Source organism: Centroberyx affinis, unplaced genomic scaffold (assembly GCF_046629955.1).
Source record: "Centroberyx affinis isolate AG114_WGS23_722 - 3 ecotype Tasmania unplaced genomic scaffold, CSIRO-AGI_Caff_v1 ptg000806l_1, whole genome shotgun sequence".
In the NCBI taxonomy this organism is placed as follows: domain Eukaryota; kingdom Metazoa; phylum Chordata; class Actinopteri; order Beryciformes; family Berycidae; genus Centroberyx; species Centroberyx affinis.
The window spans coordinates 1-20558 of NW_027279409.1; the positions used below are offsets into that span (position 1 = coordinate 1).

The following is a 20558-nucleotide window of genomic DNA, read 5'->3' on the forward strand; positions in this document are numbered from 1 at the left end:
CACACACTGTACATGCATGCTTATACACACACACACACACACACACACACAACCACCTCTCCCAATCTATTAACGACAGGCCTATCTCCACACACATGTTGTACCTACTTTATAAACATGCACAATGTGTCACAGTCACACACAAACACATTCAAATTCTGACACACTGTGCAACCTGCCAAGCCGCTGCTTCCAAAGACTCACAACAAAATGGCCAACAACACGTTGATAGAAGGCACTGTAGGCGATCCCACTAAGGCAATATAATCAATACAAGCTCAACAAAAAGCTATAAACACAAGAGGAGACAAAAGGAGTTGGCGTGTCAATGCATGGACAGAGAGAGAGAGAGGGAGAGAGGAAGAGAGAGAGACTTGGTTTGGGCCCAGGCCAGCAGGGTCAATCTGCACAGCTGAACAATGGCACAGTAATTAGTTAACGAAGCTCACTAATGAGGACCCCCAACCCAACCTCACCCCACCCCTACGACCCTGCTAGAGCGGCTCGCCGGGGCGGGTTTGTGTGGTGGCAGTGGGGGGGTGGGGGTGGAGGGCGCCCTGCCTCCACCTATAGAACAGGTCCGGGCTTTAGCCTCAGCTCTGAGCCTCTACATGCACCTCGGAAGCCCAATCCAGTTTGTTTCCTTCAATCCGATTAGTTGCTTTTCAGATCTATACTAATTACAGCGCAGGAGCTGGGTCTCTCTCTCTCTCTCTCTCTCTCCCTCCATCCCCCTCTCCAGTCTTGTCCACGTCAGCATTAACAGCTAATCTCCAGACAGCTAGGAGCTAGTGCTAGCATCTAACTCCGCTAACCAGGTCTTGAACCAGCAGCCATCGCTGGCTCTGGCGCCAGCGGGCCTGTGTGGCTCAGTCCGCAGAGCCCGGCGCTAACATATGTCATCGCAGTGCGTGGCTGTAGATGAAAGCAGCCATATTAGCACCATGCTGTTGGTTCCTACCTTCACAAACAAAGTCGTGCCAAAAGTAGCCATGACCACCTACTACACTTCTAAATACCTGTTTGTTTGGTATAAAAAATATAGTACACACAAATATTTATCAGCCACCACTTTTTTTCTTATGAGAAGTGTAGTATTACACTTTATTTTGCATCCTTCCCAAGCATTTTGGGACACTGTACTTTGAAAATAAAAAAATACTAAATTATAACACATTACTAACACATTATCCCTTAATAAATTATTCATACGTACTGCCTACTGCACCATGCATATGAGTGACAAATTCAACTAATTTATGAGAGCTGAAAGGTGCACAATAAACCTTCCCATAGATTAGAACAGATCAATGAAGCAATGCCTTTATAGAGAAATTCTACATCACAAATCACACAGACGCCATTTAGTCTCTTCCCATCTCGCTTAGAAACACACCGTTAATAAAGCCACACCAAAACGTAAAGTCATTTTGCCCTCATCCGAGTGAATGACAAGTGGTAGCGTTGCAAAGAGTATTTAATCTGTTCCTTTCTCTTTCCCGTAACCGGTCCCAGCAAAGTTGTTCTCCAAGAAAACAAATACCAGTTGTGTTCTTCTTCTCTGTCCAGAGAAACACAACAGCACACCACTGCCCTAAGGCCATATATTCTGCCCCGACAGGAAATCTAACCTCTTACCAAAACAACTTCAATAGACCTCTCTCCACAAAGGAAAGACCAGCTCTCGTTTATTGCGTTTTAATTTTACAGCACGATGCATGTGTTCAAAGAAATTTTGTAATTATTGTGCTCAATCAGTATTTAGCCTGTGGCTTACATTTTGTAAGGATGGATAAAACCATAATTGATATAACAGGACTGTAAATGTTTAATATCATTTCTAACCAGTGCTACTAACTATTATGCAGTTCCACCGCGCCACACGTTTTACCTCTATTCTTTGGTGTACTTTACAGAACACCCTGTTGCTCTGTCAAACCGCTCTCATTCACCTTGCCCCTCTCCCTCCTTCCTCCTTCCTTTCTCTCAGGTTCTTTTCTCACCCTCCATGGGGCGAGTGTAAAAAAACATTCAAAGCATAGAACATTCTTCCTAATTCCAGGGAGGAATGTCAGCCTCCTTCTTCTCCTCTCATCTCATGCTGATCAAACAATAGCTATCCTCCTCCAACTGGGGAGAGAGGGTGGGAGAAAGAGTCCAGGGGAGAGGCAGAGACAGAATATGCAAAGAAAAAATATGAACATAGAAAATAATTAAAAGAGTGGACAGGTGCTGGAAATGTTACAGGGATTGGTCCCTTAAAACAAACAGTTATTCAAAATACTGGCTATCTGCCTCGAGTCTATGTCCATGTGTACATAGTTTAATCCGCAGTTTATTCAAAGCTGCTTCTGGAAGGTTTTTTTTTAGTTTATATAACTGTAAAAAGTGGAAACCCAGTTACCTAGAATAGTGTGTGAGTCTAGAAATTAGCTGTTTTGCTGCTGTGACCCTACACTCCCACCACGTTGGCTCATTTTGCAGTTATATTTTTACGTGACTATCTTGGAATTAGGTTATAAGCAGTAAAAAGAACCATTTTGAATCATTACTGCCTTTAACTATATAGTCCAGTGTGTAAATCTGAGATCTGAAAAAACAATCGGGGCTATTATTTCAAAAATGAAAAGAAGACAAAATGGCAACCGTGCCCCGGTTGGAAGCGCATGGTTGGTAAAATGTTACTGCGGCGCGCCTCCTGGACGAACTGCGGCCCAACAACCTGACATCCAAAGCTGCATCTGAGTTGTTCACACATTATTATTGTTTAGCCTTGTGCTGTATTTTGGTTTATAATGGGGCAACGCCTAACCCCACCGGTGGCCTGCCAAGCTGAGCTTCCAAAAGCCTCTGTCTCCAAACCAGTATTAGCATCTCACACAAACACACACACACACGGTCTGCTTCTCAAAGTCTCCTGCAGTACATAGTTTTAAGAAGTAAAATGACTCATAGTTTAACACTTTGCAGTTGCTTAGAACTTATTTCCAAGCTCACTGAAAAATAACCGTTTGACATAAATTAACCAGCAGTGATGCTGGGTGGAGGGTGCTCCTTTGTTATAACTGTTACAGAAACAGCGACTTTCTACCTTCTTCTAGAGTTCCAAGGACCCAGTTTTTTTTCACAAGTTCAAAGATCCTCCCCTGAGCCACATATAGCAGCTTTAAACTTAATAAACATTTATCATCGCACCTCAAAACACACCCAACACTCCCTGATACTCTCTCTATCTCCCACACACACACACACATATATCCTAAAGTATAAAGGTCTGACGTGACACAACATTGTGTGTGTCAGAGCTCTGCTATCAAACAGCTGAGTCTCATAAGGTGATGTGAAAAAGCTGTGAAGTTGTTATGGAGACATAAATCCCATCAGGCTGTGGAGTCACAGCACTGTCCCCTGTGGCTGCTGTCACCCCCGGCAACCGGCCTGCTCCAACAGCCAACCAACCAACTTCACCCTTCTCCACCCCTAAGCCTCTCCTGCCTTTCTGTGCCACTGATTTTCACTCTCAAATGATCCTATGGTGTGTGTGTGTGTGTGTGTGTGTGTGGCTAGGGTAGACCACAAGCTGTCGAAGCCACACCCAGTCCCATTCGTATAACCTATCTACATGACCAAGACAGGAGCGTTTGCACCTTTATAGAGATTCAAATCTGAGCCAGCACTAGGCCTTTGTGCTGCGAGTGTGTGTTTCAATGACAATCTACAAAAGGTACAGTAGCTTACAGCCATTTCTACAAGAAAATGAACCTGTAAAGTCTCTCCAAACTACATAGGAGTCGCCATAAATCAGGGATTCCCACACTTTTTCATGTCAAGCACCCCCATACAGGGACGCTTTAGACCCCAGACCCCCATTTGATAAAGGGTTTATCCCATTTAACCCCACTGGATTTGATTTTTGATGCATGTCTGTATTGCAAGGGGGAAATTAACAGCGGAGAATGAAACGTCCAATAAGAATAGCAGTTCTTACACATTCTCTCCTAACTTTATCCGAATGTATCACTACTGAAATTAAACTAACCCTCATTCTGCTACATGGGGCCCCATGAAGCTCCCCAGACATCAGTTTGGGAACCACTGCCACAAATGATTCCTTTCCACAAACTGTTTTTTTTTTTTTGAAGAATTGACAGAGCTGCCACCAAACACTGCTGTGTTTTTTCCCCTGCAAAAAAAACCCTGTGAGTTCCCTGCAGAAAAAAAAAACCCTGTGAGTTTTGCAGGGGCTCCTACCCCATTCAGGTCCCCAGGTAACCATGGCAATGAAGACCAAGAAAGAACGCTTTCATGTTGGCGCCCTGAACCGGGATTTGGAGGGGGAAATGAGCAGGGAGAGAGGGGGGGACTGCTCCAAACTGCACTCCTCAACTTTACAAGCCATACGGTGGGAGGAAAATGCACCGAGGGAAAAAAAAATGCTACACGGAATCTGAATGACTGTGTATAGGGAAAGTTATTCAAGACAACTGGCACCATCCAACTCTAAAGTTTTAGAAGCAGAACTTACCGTTTTAGAATCCAGCTCGTGTCTGTTTTGCGCCAAAACTTTATCCACACCAGCTTGTTCTGCGTATGTTACAAACCCGAATCCCCTGCAAGCAAAAAGCAACAAACACTCAGAATGCAAACTCACTGTCGTCTCATCCAAACACTCTCATGGAAACATGCAGGCATGAGGCATCCACTGATAGGACGGCGGAGCGCACACGCCTCCCTTACCTCGACCGCTTGGTAACGGGATCCCGCATCACCATACACTCCTTCACCTCGCCAAATTTACAGAAGTACTCCTTCAAGCCCTCTGGAAAAATAGCGGCAATAACGTTAAATCGAGAAATGGGGTACGGTTTTACGACAGGCCTTATGAAACTACAGGCTGGCAGTGAGTGCAGAGACAATGGGGTCGGGCGGACCACGTTGTGTTTGTGTCCCTCCAGTCCTCAGAGGAACACGGGCTATTTGGCCATTCAGCATAATAGCCCATTAGGCCCTGCGGACCACAAACAAAGCTGCACTATGTGTGGCGATTGCTGTTTTCGTACAGCGGTGATCTACTGGCCATCGCATCTCAGAATAAACTGTATTCACCCTGTAGCCTGCGCTCAAGGTCTTAAAATAAATGAATGGATTGAGCGGAGTAAAGCTGGGGAGCAACAATGAGGAAAACAAAACGCTGAGCATCAAAATGGTCTGAACTTCTCAGCAGTAGGTAGTGTAACGTAGAAATGCCCTATCGCTTCCCCGCTAAATTACGCTTTCTCTCAATATTAATGCAATAATTACAAGAAAACCAGACAAGTCGTTGCACAGGCTACGCATTTCCAGCGTTAATCTCCCAGCGTCTCAGCAAGTCTAAATCCCAAGAGCTGATCCTTATTGAATAGGAGGCTTTGATTTAGACTGAACTATTCACTCCGTTTCTCATAAACTCCAGCAAGCTCCCCAAGTAAAGTATAGGAGCAAATATTAGGCTATGACAAATGTATTATGTAAGAACAAATTAGCACTATAGGCTATAGGGCTTTCACCCACAGACTTATTAAAGTAGCGTGCGGGACAGCTCACCTTGTGTTGTCTGCCAACTCAGACCCCCGATGAACATTTTGCTGAATGAGAGAAATAGAGGCCGTGAGTCATATAGAATAACACATACCTTTCAATCACAATACAGGTAATAGCAGCCCCCCCAAAAAAATGAGGACTTGGATATAATATAGCATCAATAAAGTAAGAAGAAAACATCGGCCATGTTGCGAAGTCACCAATTGGCCAGTCGGGCCGTTATAATCCCCTAGAGGAGGAAAAAACAGAGAGAGGGTTTTCCAGATGATGAAGGGAAAGTTGCAGCGTGCCTTTCGGGGAGCGAACCGAGACAAACAAGCAGGAGAGCGGGCAGGGAGCAGCGGTGCGCCCGTGCCTCCTCTCTGCTGAGCGGATCCCACACAGCATGCTTGTCTTTTGTCTCGGCGCTGCTCCGCTCCGCACTCAACTCAACTTAAGTCCAAGGTGAACTCCTGCAAAAAAAAAAAACCCCAAAACAACAAACCCGGGGCCGACAGGCAGGCACAAGCGAGGCGGGCAGGAGAGGAGGCTTTACCAGGGGTCGTGGGGGGAGTTGTCCGTGGTGGAGGACAGGCTGCTTTGGCTCCCTTCCGTATCCATTCTGCTCCACTGGTATATTCCCGCACTGTGAGGCGAGGAGAGGCAGTGAGCTCCACTGCTGCTGCTGCTCCAGACTCAGGGGCGGGCGGCTGAGGGGGGGGGGGATGTGGGTGAGGCGGTGGGTGGGGGGAGGTGGGGGTGGTTTCTCTAAAAGGAGGAGGGACGAGCGAGGAAACGCGCACACACACATACACATAGCCTACACACGCACACACAAAGAGACTCCGCCTCTACCTCGTTTTCCCGTAGCCTACCCCCGACTCGAACCTCCCTCCCTCCCCTCTGCACGTTGCCTGCCTTTATTCATGCTGCCAGTGGCGCTCTCTGTAGTGTTTCCCCGCCGCTCATGTCATTGGTTGATCACAACAACATGGCCCATTAAAGCGTTTTGAATGTTTTGAGATCTACGGTAGCTTATCTCCATGGGATACTGTAACATTATAATGGGGAGAGAGTGAGAAAGAGAGAGCAGAGATCGAGTAAAAATTGCCAGGAATCTATTTGAAAGCCATATATAAATAAATAAATAAATAAAAAATACCTCAGTGGGGCATTCAGGACCAGTGTTCCCTTTAAGCTGTGTGTATCTGTGCAAGATCATTTTTATTATTGACTAAATAATAGGCCTAATATCTTGTCAGTCATCAGTAATTGTTCCACCTTCCAGAAATGTAGTTCATATGAGCAGGTTTTGAAGTATTGGTGGCATATGATATTAGATGCTATGCCATACCTTATGGTTTAGTGAACTGATGGCTCTGTAACTGGGATACATGCTCTAAACCTTTTTAGCCAGAGACCTGATTACAAAGAAACAGCCATTAGGCTATGAAGTCAGGGGAATACTGTTAGCTTTAGATTGAGAAGAGGATTACGAATGGCAGCAATAGTTACGTTCCAATTCCCACAAGGGGATCACTAAAGTTTCATCTTATGTTATGTTATGTCATACTATGTTATGTTATCTTATCTTTTGCCCTACTCCTATCCAGCCATGATCCACTCTGCGTATCCCCTGTTCATTCAGTTTCTAACCTGAACCAGCACCAGGTCCAATCCTTTTCCCCCAAGCCACAGCCAAATACATCCTTCAAACCCTCACCCAGCCTCCATTCACTCTGACCCCTCACTCTCATCCAGCCAACCCTTATTCAGTCCCCATCCATCAATCATCCTTGGTCAGCCTGGCTCAATCCTTATCCAACCCTCAGCCCACCTGTCCCTATTGCCCAGTTCTCATCCTAATCCATTACATCCAACCCTCTACATCCTTCATCCAGCTCTTATTCAGTCCTCCGTTCGCCCCCCTCTGACCCCCATCCAGTCCATCTAAACCTGATCCTACCCAGGTTGGCGCCCCACTCTCCCACCCCACGTGACAGGCTGTCCTAACCAGCTAAGTGGCAGATTAGCAGCATTACCTCTAAGTCGGCTACTTTCACGGGCCGGGCGAGGCTAGTCAGCTGAGCGCTTTCGACACCTCAGCTGCTCCCACAGTAACAGTGAAGTGCTCACACAGTAATGTGAAATGCCCTCGCTCAACTCGCCAGATTGTGTCCTTGACATACAGTAAAGACAAAGGTCACAGCATAATAGTGTTTTTTGTACTGAGCTGGATTGTGACTTGTATAACTGGTTGAGATGTAACTAGTTGAGATGAATATTAGGCCCTAGATTAGGCTACTGCTATCGGATTACAGCATCTCCCTACAGCTGGAACCCCTCTGCATGTGTAACTGTGCTTGTGCGTGTGTATTTGTCTGTTTTATATGTGTGTGTGTGTGTGTGTGTATGTGTGCTTGTGCATGTGGATGTGTCTGTGTTTTCTGTGTGTGTGCATGTGCGCTTGCTTGCATACAAGTGAGGAGCAGACAATGAGGCAGAGACACTAACAATCTAAAAAAAAAAAAAATCACATCCCTTGCACTCACTCCTACTCCCTAAACTAAAACTTTTTGGTAATGGTTCAGTTAACATTCCCAGCCCCACATGATGATCGGTGCATGTGTTTGTGTGCATTCTGAGACGGGCCGCAGGGCGTTTGTGTGCATGGCAGTGGGGGGAGTCAGTGAGGAGAGGGAAATCAGGGGGAGGGTGTGACTGTGGCCTGGTGGACCATAGCGAGAGAACAGTATGTAGGACAGGGCCTTGCACTAGCTAGCCTATCCTGGCTAGAGCCATGGTTGGGCGTGCTGAATTTCTGCATGCATGATCAATGGCACTGAATAAAAAAGAGGGAGAAAGACAGCGGCATGGGGGAGGGGAAGGAATGAGTTCGAGAGATGTGAAAAAAGAGACAGATATAATAAAGCAAAAAGGAGAGACAGTGCAGGACAAGGCCTTATTTGTGATCATAGCACTAGAGCAAATTCCTTTTTTGTAAGCGTTAAAAGCCGTCAAATACAAGAGACCAAAGTGAAAGCTAAATAGACCATAAAGAAAGAGAGATTTTTGCAGCACTTGAGAAACTTTGGCTAACTTGTTTTATGGGCTTAAGCAACACTTTTGGCATATTATTCAAGTTGGTAAAGTATGTGTGGAAAAGAACAGCAACAGAATTGTATGTGTGTGTGTATGGGTGGGTGGGTCGGTGTGAGACGCATGCGTGTGTGATTGTGTGTGTGTGTGTGTGTGTGTGTGAGAGAGAAGTTTTCAGTATGCTCACATTGCACTTTTCATCTCTCTCTCCCTCCCTCTGCCTGCCCTTGCTCTATCCCATCTCCCCTCCCTCTGTCTTGTTGTCACTCCACCACCTCCAAACACTGAGATAGTTTGTCCAATCCAGGTCTTCACTGCCTTTGTTTCCTTGACCACAGCTGACCCAGAGTGGGAAGCTATTGTCTATCAGTGACCTCTGACCCGCCGGGGCCTGGGACCTGCTCTCCACCACCCTCCAGGCAGTTTGAAAGACAGTCAAAGAGGGGGACTGAAGAGAAAAGAGTAAGAAAGGCAACTTCTGACCATCTGAAAAACTAGTAGCTGTGCGCCTTGGTAGCAGCACTCTTTAAAGGTAAAACTCATCATTTGCATGCAATGCCATATGTAAACAAGCAGCAAGTGAATCTGGGAACACTTCACTGGGTTAAATCCAGACAATGGCTAATGAAAAAGGATAAAAATGGAATGTTTGTTGACGGATAAAAGAGAAAAGAACAAGGGCAAAAAAAAAATCTTTTTGAGCGGAAGCCAGGAGGCCATTTTAAAGTGCTCCATTTGCTGTGGGTGTTTTTTCCACCTGGCAGGTGGTGCGCTAAAGAAATCATTACATGAGAGAGGCAAGGGGAGGAAACAAGCACACCTGTGGTTGCCGCCAGGAGCCCCACCTCCGTTCTCCGATCACAATCCCTCCATCCCCCAGGGGAAGGTGTGGCAAAGGGAGAGAGACAAAGGGAGGAGAGAAAGGGAGAGGAAGGAAGAGATTGTGGGGGAGATTTCCAGGCCTCTTCAACAGTTGGCTGAGTTTGAGTTAGCCTTTTATTAATCTCACCAAGTGCCGCACACAAACACACACAAACTGGACCGACGGTACTGGGAGGCTATGAAAGGCTTACAAGGGGCTTTCAAGGAGCACAAACAGACCACAAGCTATTTATCCTGATGACACAGGCTGTCGGCTGTATGAGAGTAAGAAGAAGCAGAGATGTACGCAGGGATACCGCACAGACAGATGGAGGGAAACACACACACACACACACAGAACACACACAAAGGCTTCCGGTTACAACGCAGCGAAGACCTAACACTTAAAGACAGATTGTCAATATTGCAGATGCCACCAAGGAAATTGTTATGGGAATCACAGTTCATTAATGGACTGTCTATCCATCACTGTCTTACTTTATTGTGTTATAGACTCCCAGATACCTAATCGTCTATTATCTTTTGTCATGTTTACACTATGAAGAGCTTCGCTTAGCGTTAGATATCCTTTCAGCATTTCACTCCAAAATGAGACATCCGTTTGAAAGTGACATATACTCTTACAAAATGAATAATTAATAGCACAAACTGATACAGATCATCATCACTTTTTAAAGGACAGTAGGTTAAGTCCTTGGTTGACAATATGAATATTTTTAGAGATAGTGATGATGAATGATGATGAAGTTCATGTGTTTATTTTAGTGTTTTTTCCCTAAATTGATATATATTTTGGAATATAATTCTTCATTTTGACTTGATGTTCGCAGCTATAGGTCTGCTCTGATCATCTTTCAGGGGTGAGATGATGTCACAAGCACTTGCTGGAGATGACATCATGATACATAGATGCAGTCATGACCATCTTGGAGGCCGTTGTCATGCCAGCCTAAAGAGAACGCTGTGTAGTGGATGACTCATCATCTCTTTGTCCAAAGATTTGTTGCGCGTTAAGAGAGTGTTTATACATTCAAATGACACTGCGCTCTGTGTCAACACACAGAACCAAACACCATGTTGTTGAGCGTCAAGTCAAATGTTGAATTTTCACACCAAGAGCTCAGGACAAAGAAGAGAAAAAGAAAGAAAGAGCAAGACCGACAAAGAAAGAGAGAGAGTTTGGTCGGGGGCAAGAAATCCACACCAGCGGTCTCCAAAGTACCTCAGCCTTAGAGACATTCACACACACACACACACACACACATGCACGCACAAGTGGAGTTGCAGTACGTTCCTGTATCTCTTTTAATCCTTTTTCCACTCCCCCCTCCACTTCTTTTCACAGGACCTATCAACGCCATTCCTAGCTGCTATTTATAGGAGACCACTGTCCCCCCGTCCCCCTGCCTGAGCGTAGATGTGCATGTGTGTGTGTGTTGGGGGGTGGGGGGGGGGGTAACCTCAATAAACCAATGCTTCTCACTCCTAATCTCAGTGTTGTTTGAGTCATTGAACAGGATATATGATCAAGCCAGTTACAAAGATATGCGCGGTGTGTGTGAGTGTGTGTGTGTGTGTGTGTGTGTTGGGGGAGGGGTGAACGAGGTTAATTTATCCCACCTGTCCAGTTGTTTCCGGTGTGTGTGTCCACTGGCTGCTGAAATGTATTCCACGAAGGCTTGGGGACAGACACTTCATTTCTGGAAAGTTGGAAAGCGAGTGTGTATGTGTGTGCGTGTGTGTGTGCGTGTGTGTGTGTGTGTGGGTGTGTGTGTGTGTGCATGTTATTTGTGTACAGTCAAATAGGATATATTGAGATTTGTATTGTAACATCACGTGGTTCAGAGCAACATAGCGTGCTACAGTATACAGCCCCTACAGCCCAATGGAAGCCAACAGTATAGTTATTGATTTATGGGCTAACAGTTAGATTGTGCCCTGCTTTGTTGTCTGATGGATCAACAATAGACACATTAGCTCTTCACAGTCTCCTTTCCCATGTATTTAAGCAAATAGAGAGCAATAACTAGCAATAAGTGGTTATTTGTATAATTGGATGAAAGGCACGCTCTGCTGCTTTCTCTCAAATCTCAATGCACCTCTTCAAAAGACTCTTTTCTTGTGTCAGTAAAGAGAAAAAGAGCGTGTGTATGTGTAACAGATCACAACCACTCTCCTGTACCTTTATTGTAACCCCAATAGGCCTTCAGCAGTCTTCTAACTGGCCAATCATCCCACAGCCCCACTCTGATGTGAGAAAGTGATGCAACCAGCAGTGTTGAACCATGCAACATTTTGGATAAATGGAATTGATAACCAGCAAATTTACATTTTATTTTTTATATGTGTTGCAAAAAATTTGAACTTGCTGAACAGCAACAGAGGAGAGTGATTTAAACAAGACTGAATGTACAAAACATTAGGGACACCTCTTTTCATAAAGTACACTGCTGAGGTGAATCCAGGTAAAAGCCAATTATCCTTTATTGATTATTTCCCTTATTAAATCCATACCAATCACAAAGGAAACAGACGAGTTAGAGAAGGAGTTTTAAGCTTTGAGACAATTGAGATGTGGATTATGCAAAAGGTTCTGCAAATCAATATGACAAAGATGTCCCAAATATTTTGTACTTTCAGTGTGTTTGACATGACCTTATACAACTGAATGTGTCAGTGAGCATAATACAATGTTGTACAGGGAAAAGGAAGTGAAGCAGCAGAGGAATAGAAGGAGAGGGATTAATTGGGAGAAAAGATGAAGAGGGAAGCAAAGAACACAAGCAAGAAAGTAATACAAAGAAGAGAATAAAATGACAGACGAGGTAAACAGTAGAGGGGGAAATGACAGGCAGAGTGTGTGTATTCTCATACATATCTGTGTGTGTGTGTGTGTGTGTGTGTGTGTGTGAGTGCAGCTGTGCACTGACAGAGCGAAGGGAGGAGAGGCAGGCAGAGAGAGAGAGAGAGGGAGAGAGAGAGAGAGGGAGAGAGAGAGAGAGAGAGAGAGCAGAGGGGGTCCATTGTGGCTCTTTGTGTGGCTCAGATTGTCCTCTTCTCTGGGAAAGTGGAAACTCAACACTCCTCTCCAGAGGTCTGGTTACCAGGTGAGAGAGGAGGAAAGAAAGGGAAAAACAGAGTGAGAGAGAGAGAGGGAGGGAGGGGGCTGCATAGGTGTGGAGAGAGGAACAGAAAGGGAGGCGAGAGAAAGACTATGAGATTTTGGACATGAGAGTTGGAAAGAGAGATGGAAACTGAGAAAGGCAGGGAGAGATCAAGAGACGAACACAGAGATAAGAAAGCAGGGCTGGAGAAAGGAAGAAGTGGAGAAAGGGGGAGAGATTTGGTTAAAAACCCACATGACTGCTTTGGCTGCCTCCAGCTGAGATAATGGATGATCAAAGTGTGACAATCCTTAACAGATTTCAAATTGTATTGTATCCTATATCATACAACACATTACATATGGCCTGTAGATAAAGTAATATTTTGGAATTAAAATGACTCTATCAGTATTTGGTCCATTCTGTGATAAAATCCTATCTATGAATACTTAACTCAACCTCAAACTGAATATGAAATACACAGGATTAGACCAGGCTCTCATCTAAAGCACTTAAACCAGTTTTCATCAAGTTTTCATTATAGTAGATATGAATATGCCGACATGCTCCAGCATAATACTGTAAACTGCTGATGCTGTTGTTTTCAATATTAAACATGAAGCTATAAACTGAAACCAGAGGTACTCATTCATAACCAAGTTATAATATAACTCCTCCTAGTGGCCAATAATGAGCCATTACACCCCCTTGTGGTCCTCGTACCAAAATAAACTCAACCCCCTTCAACCTTCCCCACCTTTGGAAATGAATCATGCTCCACACACGTTATATCTGAAAATGTACATTTATTTCTTTATTTCACTTTTTACAAACTATATATTTTTACAAACACCACCTTTAACCCTGAACACCAAAGTTTACAAAGTACATTACAGGAGGAGGTACACCGTCTAGCTAGAACAAAGACCACTCAAATATTCCAGACATTTTCCAACTTGATGTTGATATTCGAGGGGCGTGAATGGTAAAGAAATGAATAAAAATACAGCCAATTAAACTGAGATGGGGAAAATGATTATTTAATATGATTAAATTCTACGTAGAGCAATGTAACCATAACTCAGACCAAGTACACTTCTCTTTCACTTTTCCACACTGAATACACTTTGTTACAGATGTTTTTTCAGTAATACCAAACTGTTTTTATCATCATCATGCATCCTGATATCAGAACATATTAGAAAATATGTCAGAACTAGATTGTTTCTGATGAGGAGCATTATCCATAAAACTGTTGCAAAAATCTCACCTGCAATTCACTCTGACCGTTGTGCTAATTAGATGTGGTTCATCATCTTTTGTTTGATTGCTGTCAAAAGTTACAATTACAATGTAGTTAAGTCTGTTTTCAGATCTACTCCCATTTAGCTACAGAGAAATATAAAGGCTTAAAAAAAGTGGAATCCAAGAGACCCTCGGTCACAGTCTTATACAGTACTATTGGTGAAGGGTGTGTCTGTGTCTGTGTGTATGAAAGAAAGAGGGGAGGGGGGAGAGAGAGAGAGAGAGAGAGAGAGAGAGAGAGAGAGAGAGAGAGAGGAGGGGGGAGAGAGAGAGAGAGACAGGGGGAAGGGCTGATCACAGGAGTGACCATGTGTGTTTGACAGGAGTGTTTTTGTGGATGGTTCCTCTCTTCCTCCCTCGATATTATCTGGAGTGGATTGTGAAGGCGGTTGTCTCTCAGAACAGCTGCTTCTGACAAACACTGAGAAAACCCCTATGTGTGTCACTTGGGGGGTTGTGTGTGCTTGTGTGTGCGTGTGTGTGTGTGTGTTGTGGGCAGGGGGGCTTTAAAATTGCTGAGTGGATCTGTATAATCACCATTTGGTCCATTTGAGAGACACGTCACATGGGCATTGTCTGAGTGATGAGTCTCCTTTTGGTATGAATGTATCTGTGTTTTCTGAGTAACAGTTAAATTAACCCCAGGATTGTTGAAGCCCCCTATAACAGAGGCTTCCTACTATTGTATGTCAGAGCAGAGACTGACATTGCAGCTATTTAATCTCCTGCAATATCCAACATATCTCCTGGAAATGACAGCAATGATGAGTCTTTACAAACAACAGACAGTTGAGGCAACTCAACTGTCTGTGGCTGTGGGTGTATGTTTAAGTGTACATGTATGTGTGTGTGTGTGCTGTTCGTGCATGTGCATGCATGTGTATGCATGTGTGTATATCTATATGCCTGTGTACCTGCATGTGCATGCGTGTGTATTTGCGTGCTAGCAGGCAGGCAGGTATCACTGGCCTCCATTATAAGCATAGTCTGCCTTGTTGTGCATGACCAGTCTGTTGTCGACGAAATAGAAGCTGTCTGATCGGGTCTCGTAAGGACACTCCACCATCTGACGGACTGTAAAACAGACAACATATGCACATCAGCTATCCAGACGATTTCTCAGAATTTTACCATCCATGCACTATGGAGCCCAATGGATAAACAACCAAAAGAATGTGAAGCAATTGGGTCAGTATGACTGATCTTGAAATGCCCAAGTGCTTCAGTGGTCCTGTGTAGCTCAGTGGGAAACACTGCCAGGCTTAGAAACTTGATTCCCACTGAGGCCACCAGTGCTAACAAGAGCTGCCCAGTGTCCCCCATAATCACCATGATATATTAAACACAAGCAGTTATGCTAATGCGCTAGTTAGCAAATATTTCTATGACAACACACTTGTCTTTACATAATACATGGGCGGTGTTAATATGAACTCTGTATCTTAAAAGCATTAAGGCGTTATAATAGATTCAAGAAGTTTTTCTTCATAAATATGCAAATGTATACAGCAAGGTGCTCCAAAATCGAATCAATCATCTCCTCTATAGGGGGATTCTGTGGTGTGAGGGTGAAGTTTCAATCATGTATTGTTCTTGAGTTATTGTGTTCATAAGAATGTGTCTACACATACAGACAGAGAGACAGAGAGACAGACAGACAGACGCCACCATAATAACATACCATATACCAAGCTGGTGAGACATAAAAATGTATGCACTCATAGTACTGTGAAATAATCCATCAAATTACATTATGTTGTGCTGAACAACATATTCCTCATAAATGCCTGGCATGAGAAATTTAATCTTTTTTTGCTTGTGTGGAGATCTGTGCAATGTCCGTCTCCCAGAGCATCACTCAGCATGATGAGCTTGCACCCCAAACTCTTGCTGGGGATGCTATTAAAACCACAGGAATATGAACTGGAACCTCATAAATTCACCTTTGCCAAGGAAGGAGTCAATGTTTTATTTTTTGGAAATTATTTTTTTTCCAAACATCATTAGACTGCATTCTAAAGTGAGATATTCAACATTTGAAAAAAGTGAGACCATCTCTCACAAGCTACAATATAGTATATTAGCTATATTAAGATATGCTCATAGAAGGGACTCATTTCTGAGAATCATCTGGAGATTTAAAACTTTTATTAATGAATTTGAGGCAGTGATTTTTCTTTCCAAAACGGGTATAAACAGGAGGAAACCGAGGACTCACCCAGGCTCTCAGACAGCTGGGGGAACTCATAGATATGCTCGCAAGTATTACGGCTGTTTGGGATACAGAAGCCAAAGTCGAAGTCAAAGCTCTTCAACAGGTGATCGCGGAAATAGTGCCTCTCAATCATGCGGAAGTTGTTTAGAGGCCGGTTTCCAACTGTGAATTCCACCCTAATTGAATAAGAGAGACAGGGAAGAGAGAGAATCATTACAACAGTTATTAATGTGTAATTAGGTAGGTTTGTGTACAATTGTTGTGTTATGACAGCCATAGAGCACAGGTTAAACCATCAGTGAGTGTGCTTAGCTGACAGAAAAGAATGCTGTAAGTGTTGTTGTGAGTGCATGGGACAGGTGTGTGTTGGTGATGTGTCAGTCACTCACGTGGCTCCCACAGTCCTCAGGCGTAGGAAAGCCGGGGTGAACTGGTAGCGTACAAATCGGCCAGCGCTGGCATCTCCCTCTCTGTTCTCCTCATCGTCTTCTGAGACCCAAAACACACAGAGGCACTTAACACCACAGATACTAACATCTATTTCTAATACAAATGACCAGTAATGGGGCATGTTCCTTAACCAGGCACCATCATTCATTCATTTTAAGCTTACATTGAAAACGTACTGGTATTTAGCCTCAACAGCCTCAATACGTTAATAGCACCAAACAAAACATGTAGAATAATGAATTTATTTATTTTTTTAACACTTCACAAGTCAGATACTTCACACTCAACAGCCACACGCATAACAGATCATAAAACACAAATATAATACAAAGCAATACATCAAAACCAGACACATACAGAGAAGGCACAAGGAGCTGATGCACAGTAGCCTACCAGTATGTGGAGGTTTGGCGATCTCAAACAGGACAGTGCCTGTCTCCAGGTCTCGGATCTTGAAGCGTATGAAGTCGATGTTAAAGATATTGTCCTCAGGTTTACAGAGGTAACCTGCAGCAATGGCAGACAGAATTTTGTCAGAAGCAATTTTTATTTTGTCATAATTACACAGAATACAAAAAACACAAATAAACAATCAACACATCACACAGACACAACAATCGCAGACAGATGACAATAGCTAGTTAAGAGCTTAAATGATTTTCAAGCCGTCCAGCTTCATGTTTACACTGTTGAAGCAGGTGGTACATCACATGAACTGGCTGACACTGTTCCCAAATCCACAAAGATAACGTGTACATCAACATGCTTTACTTTGGTAACAGATGCCATTGTTTTGTTTACACAACCACACACACACACGGTAACACTTTATAATAACCATCATTAATAAATGGTAAATTGATAGTTAATTAAACTTTAGTTCATAGTTATTTTACTGTTAACAATAATGTTTACTAATTATTAGTAATGCTATAATTTATGTTATTTTATCATTAGTTTGTGTAATATAAAATCATTTGTTTATAAATTATATATTGTATCATAGCTTTTTACCCTTTTTACCGTCTGTTATCAGCTATGATACAATATATCATTTATAAACAAATGATTTTATATTACACAAACTAATGATAAAATAACATAAATTATAGCATTACTAATAATTAGTAAACATTATTAATGATCATTTCATTGTTTGTTAACAGTAAAATAACTATTAACTAAAGTTTAATTAACTATCAATTTACCATTTATTAATGATGGTTATTATAAAGTGTTACCACACACACATACACATAATATATATGTGTATATACATAAGAAATGAAAAAATAGATAAGATAAAGATAAGATGAAACATTTCTGATCCCTGTGGGGTAATTGGGTCATTACGCAGCAAATAGTAATATTATACAAAACAGAATATTTACATAAAGATAGAATGTAAAGAATTGGGGTTCTAGAACTTATGCAGCCAAAAATAATATAATGTTTGGATTCATTTTAAAAGACAGAACTATACATCAAAAACACTGATTCATTATGATTTCACAATTTGATAATGTCATCAATCGTGGCATTCTTTCAAAGACAGAACTATACATTAAAAACACTGATTCATTATGACTTCACAGTGTGATTATGTTATGACTTGACCATTTGATGATGTCATAAATTGTGGCATTCTTTCATAAGAGCTCGTCATCAGAGGGAGAGGTGAAGCCACTAATTTCATTGCTTCAACTTCTCATATCCTTTCACATTTCCTGTCACCTCTGTGACATTCTGTCACACTTGTTTTAATGTAATAAAGACAATGTGCCGTCTTGGGCGGTTCTATGTGACGTCACAGCGGTGCCCTGAGAGATCATAGACCAGACAATTTTTTTTTAAAAGGATTCACACTGATTCAATGTGACGTCATAATAAAGGGTCTAAGCGACACCACAGAGAGCTTTTGCTATGTGTCACAAATGCCTCCTCTTGTGAAATATCCATTGAGAAGATAGAAAGTAAACAACAGATTTTTTTTTTTTTATATGACAGATAGGATTGTTTAGTGGCATCAGTCATGTTGTGATATCAGATGTATTCTGGAGTATAATATATTATTATCAATTCAACATCAGCACAGGGGTTCAATTAACTCTGACGACAGCCATCGAATGACAGCCAATTAAAGCCCACACAATACGACGTCATCACCTTGATGTTTTCTTGATTAATTTTGTTTTACTCTGAATGGACTTGGTTATTCCATGTCCAGATACTGAATTCGGGATAGGCACTACTCAGTTCAGCTTCAGCAGGCCCGCCAGGCTGGAAAGAAATGCGGTTGTCAACCAAACAACACACGCCAGGAGACACTGGAGAGGGACACAAACCTCGCGTAGCCACCCGCAGCCCTAAAACCTCCTCAGGCGTGATGTGCCCACTCTGTGCCCGCAGGTCTTCCTCCGTGACGGGCCTGCTGTCCACCTGGCTCCTCCGGGACTTGAGCCGTTTCAGGACCCCTCCGCCAGGCTTGCGGTCCCGCGGAGGAGCCGCAGTGCTGTGCCCGCTGCCGGAGACGTTTTCAGCAACAGGCGCGTCGCTGCGGGCTTTAGCTCCGCTCATCACGACACGCTTCGGTCACTCTGCTTGACGGAGTTGCTGTCTTCCTTTCAGATAAATGCTAGAAGATGGCGTCGCAGATGTCGGCTGTCGAGAGACTGCTGTCGGTGAGCGGTCAAGCTCTTGTTTTTGTAAGTACATGCTGAACAGTTGCCATGACAACTCGTCCAGTGAGCCAGAGGAGGGTGTGAGGAGGGTCCTTAAAACAGCCACCAGGGGGCGGTAGGCCCTCTCTGTCACACCTCAGTTCACCAAGGTTCAGACCTTTCACCCAGGTCGAGATAAAGATACTGGACTCCGTAGTGACTCCCCACTCATTCCTGTTTGACCAACCTACACATTTTCTTCTTCTTCTATTAGATTAGATTACACTCGATTAAACTTGATGACTTGACGTCACCTGGACACACTGAGGATAATTCAATAAACACAGAATAAGTAAATAAACAAATACATCTAAAGTTGTTGTTGTTGCTGTTATTACTATTATTACTGTTATTATTATTATTAGTAGTAGTAGTAGTAGTAGTAGTAGTAGTAGCAGCAGTAGTAGGCTAGTAGGCTATGTAACAAATCCATGTCAATTATAAATGAATTTGTTATAAAAAAAAATTTCCACAAGTTTAGTTTTTGAATTTATCCAGGAAGAAGTCTCACTTGCTTCATTTACTGAAAGTCAAGTCAGGCTCATTTCATCATCTCTGTGGTGGTTTCTCTTCTAAATAGTACGCAGGCAATGCAAATTTACGCTGCAAAGACAAGGTGTTATGCAAATTGAGGTTTACTATGTGAATGTGATAGGCATGTCCGGTTGTTAAGATGTAGGCACTCTCCATATTAAAGCAGTGAGAGCTGGACCCAGTTCCTTTTCACTGTCTGTAAAGTGGCTGTGCGCCTCAGCCAGAACCTGTTTGTCTAGTCCGCTGAGCAGCGAGTCAAGCTCGCCACAATTAAAAATTTAACTTCCGGTCAGAATTGTCATTAAAAAAAACAACCTTGACGAACAAGTTGCAACGTTATAATATTTTACAGCTATAGTCTAAAACCATATTTAATATAATGATTCCACTGGGTATTTCCATATGCCTTTTTTTTCGTTTTAAAGGTGCTATGTGACACAATTTTAAGTTATTGTCGAATGAATTGTGATACCTTGGTCTAGTTGCTGTAAACAAATGGGACCATGGTCGAGGCAGTTGGTAGCGTTGTGCCCTCTTTCTGTTTTGTGGCAGAAAGCAAAGTGCGGATTTCCTGTGAAATCTAACTCAATGGCACACAATTTGTGGCTATAGTAGGCTACAGAGTAGAGGCTGCCAATGTTGTCAGTCATGGGCTTGTTTGTTTACAGTGATTAGGCCTACACTAACGTC

General features: G+C 43.1%; 2 protein-coding genes across 2 annotated transcripts; both read right to left on the reverse strand.

The window, feature by feature from the left end:
* Window positions 1–4491: 4491 nt before the first annotated feature.
* On the reverse strand, window positions 4492–6212 carry msi1a (musashi RNA binding protein 1a; the record flags this gene model as incomplete). Its single annotated transcript, XM_071520525.1, has 4 exons — window positions 6116–6212; window positions 5584–5624; window positions 4738–4819; window positions 4492–4610 (listed from the first exon to the last, which is right to left on the reverse strand). Coding segments are annotated over exons 1-4 (307 nt in total), but the record flags the coding sequence as incomplete, so codon positions are not given.
* Window positions 6213–14910: 8698 nt separating this feature from the next.
* On the reverse strand, window positions 14911–19191 carry LOC139644975 (protein unc-119 homolog B-like). Its single transcript, XM_071520528.1, has 5 exons — window positions 18960–19191; window positions 17008–17121; window positions 16554–16653; window positions 16168–16340; window positions 14911–15023 (listed from the first exon to the last, which is right to left on the reverse strand). Exons 1-5 carry the CDS (start codon window positions 19189–19191, stop codon window positions 14911–14913), a joined length of 732 nt encoding a protein of 243 aa, XP_071376629.1.
* Window positions 19192–20558: the final 1367 nt, after the last annotated feature.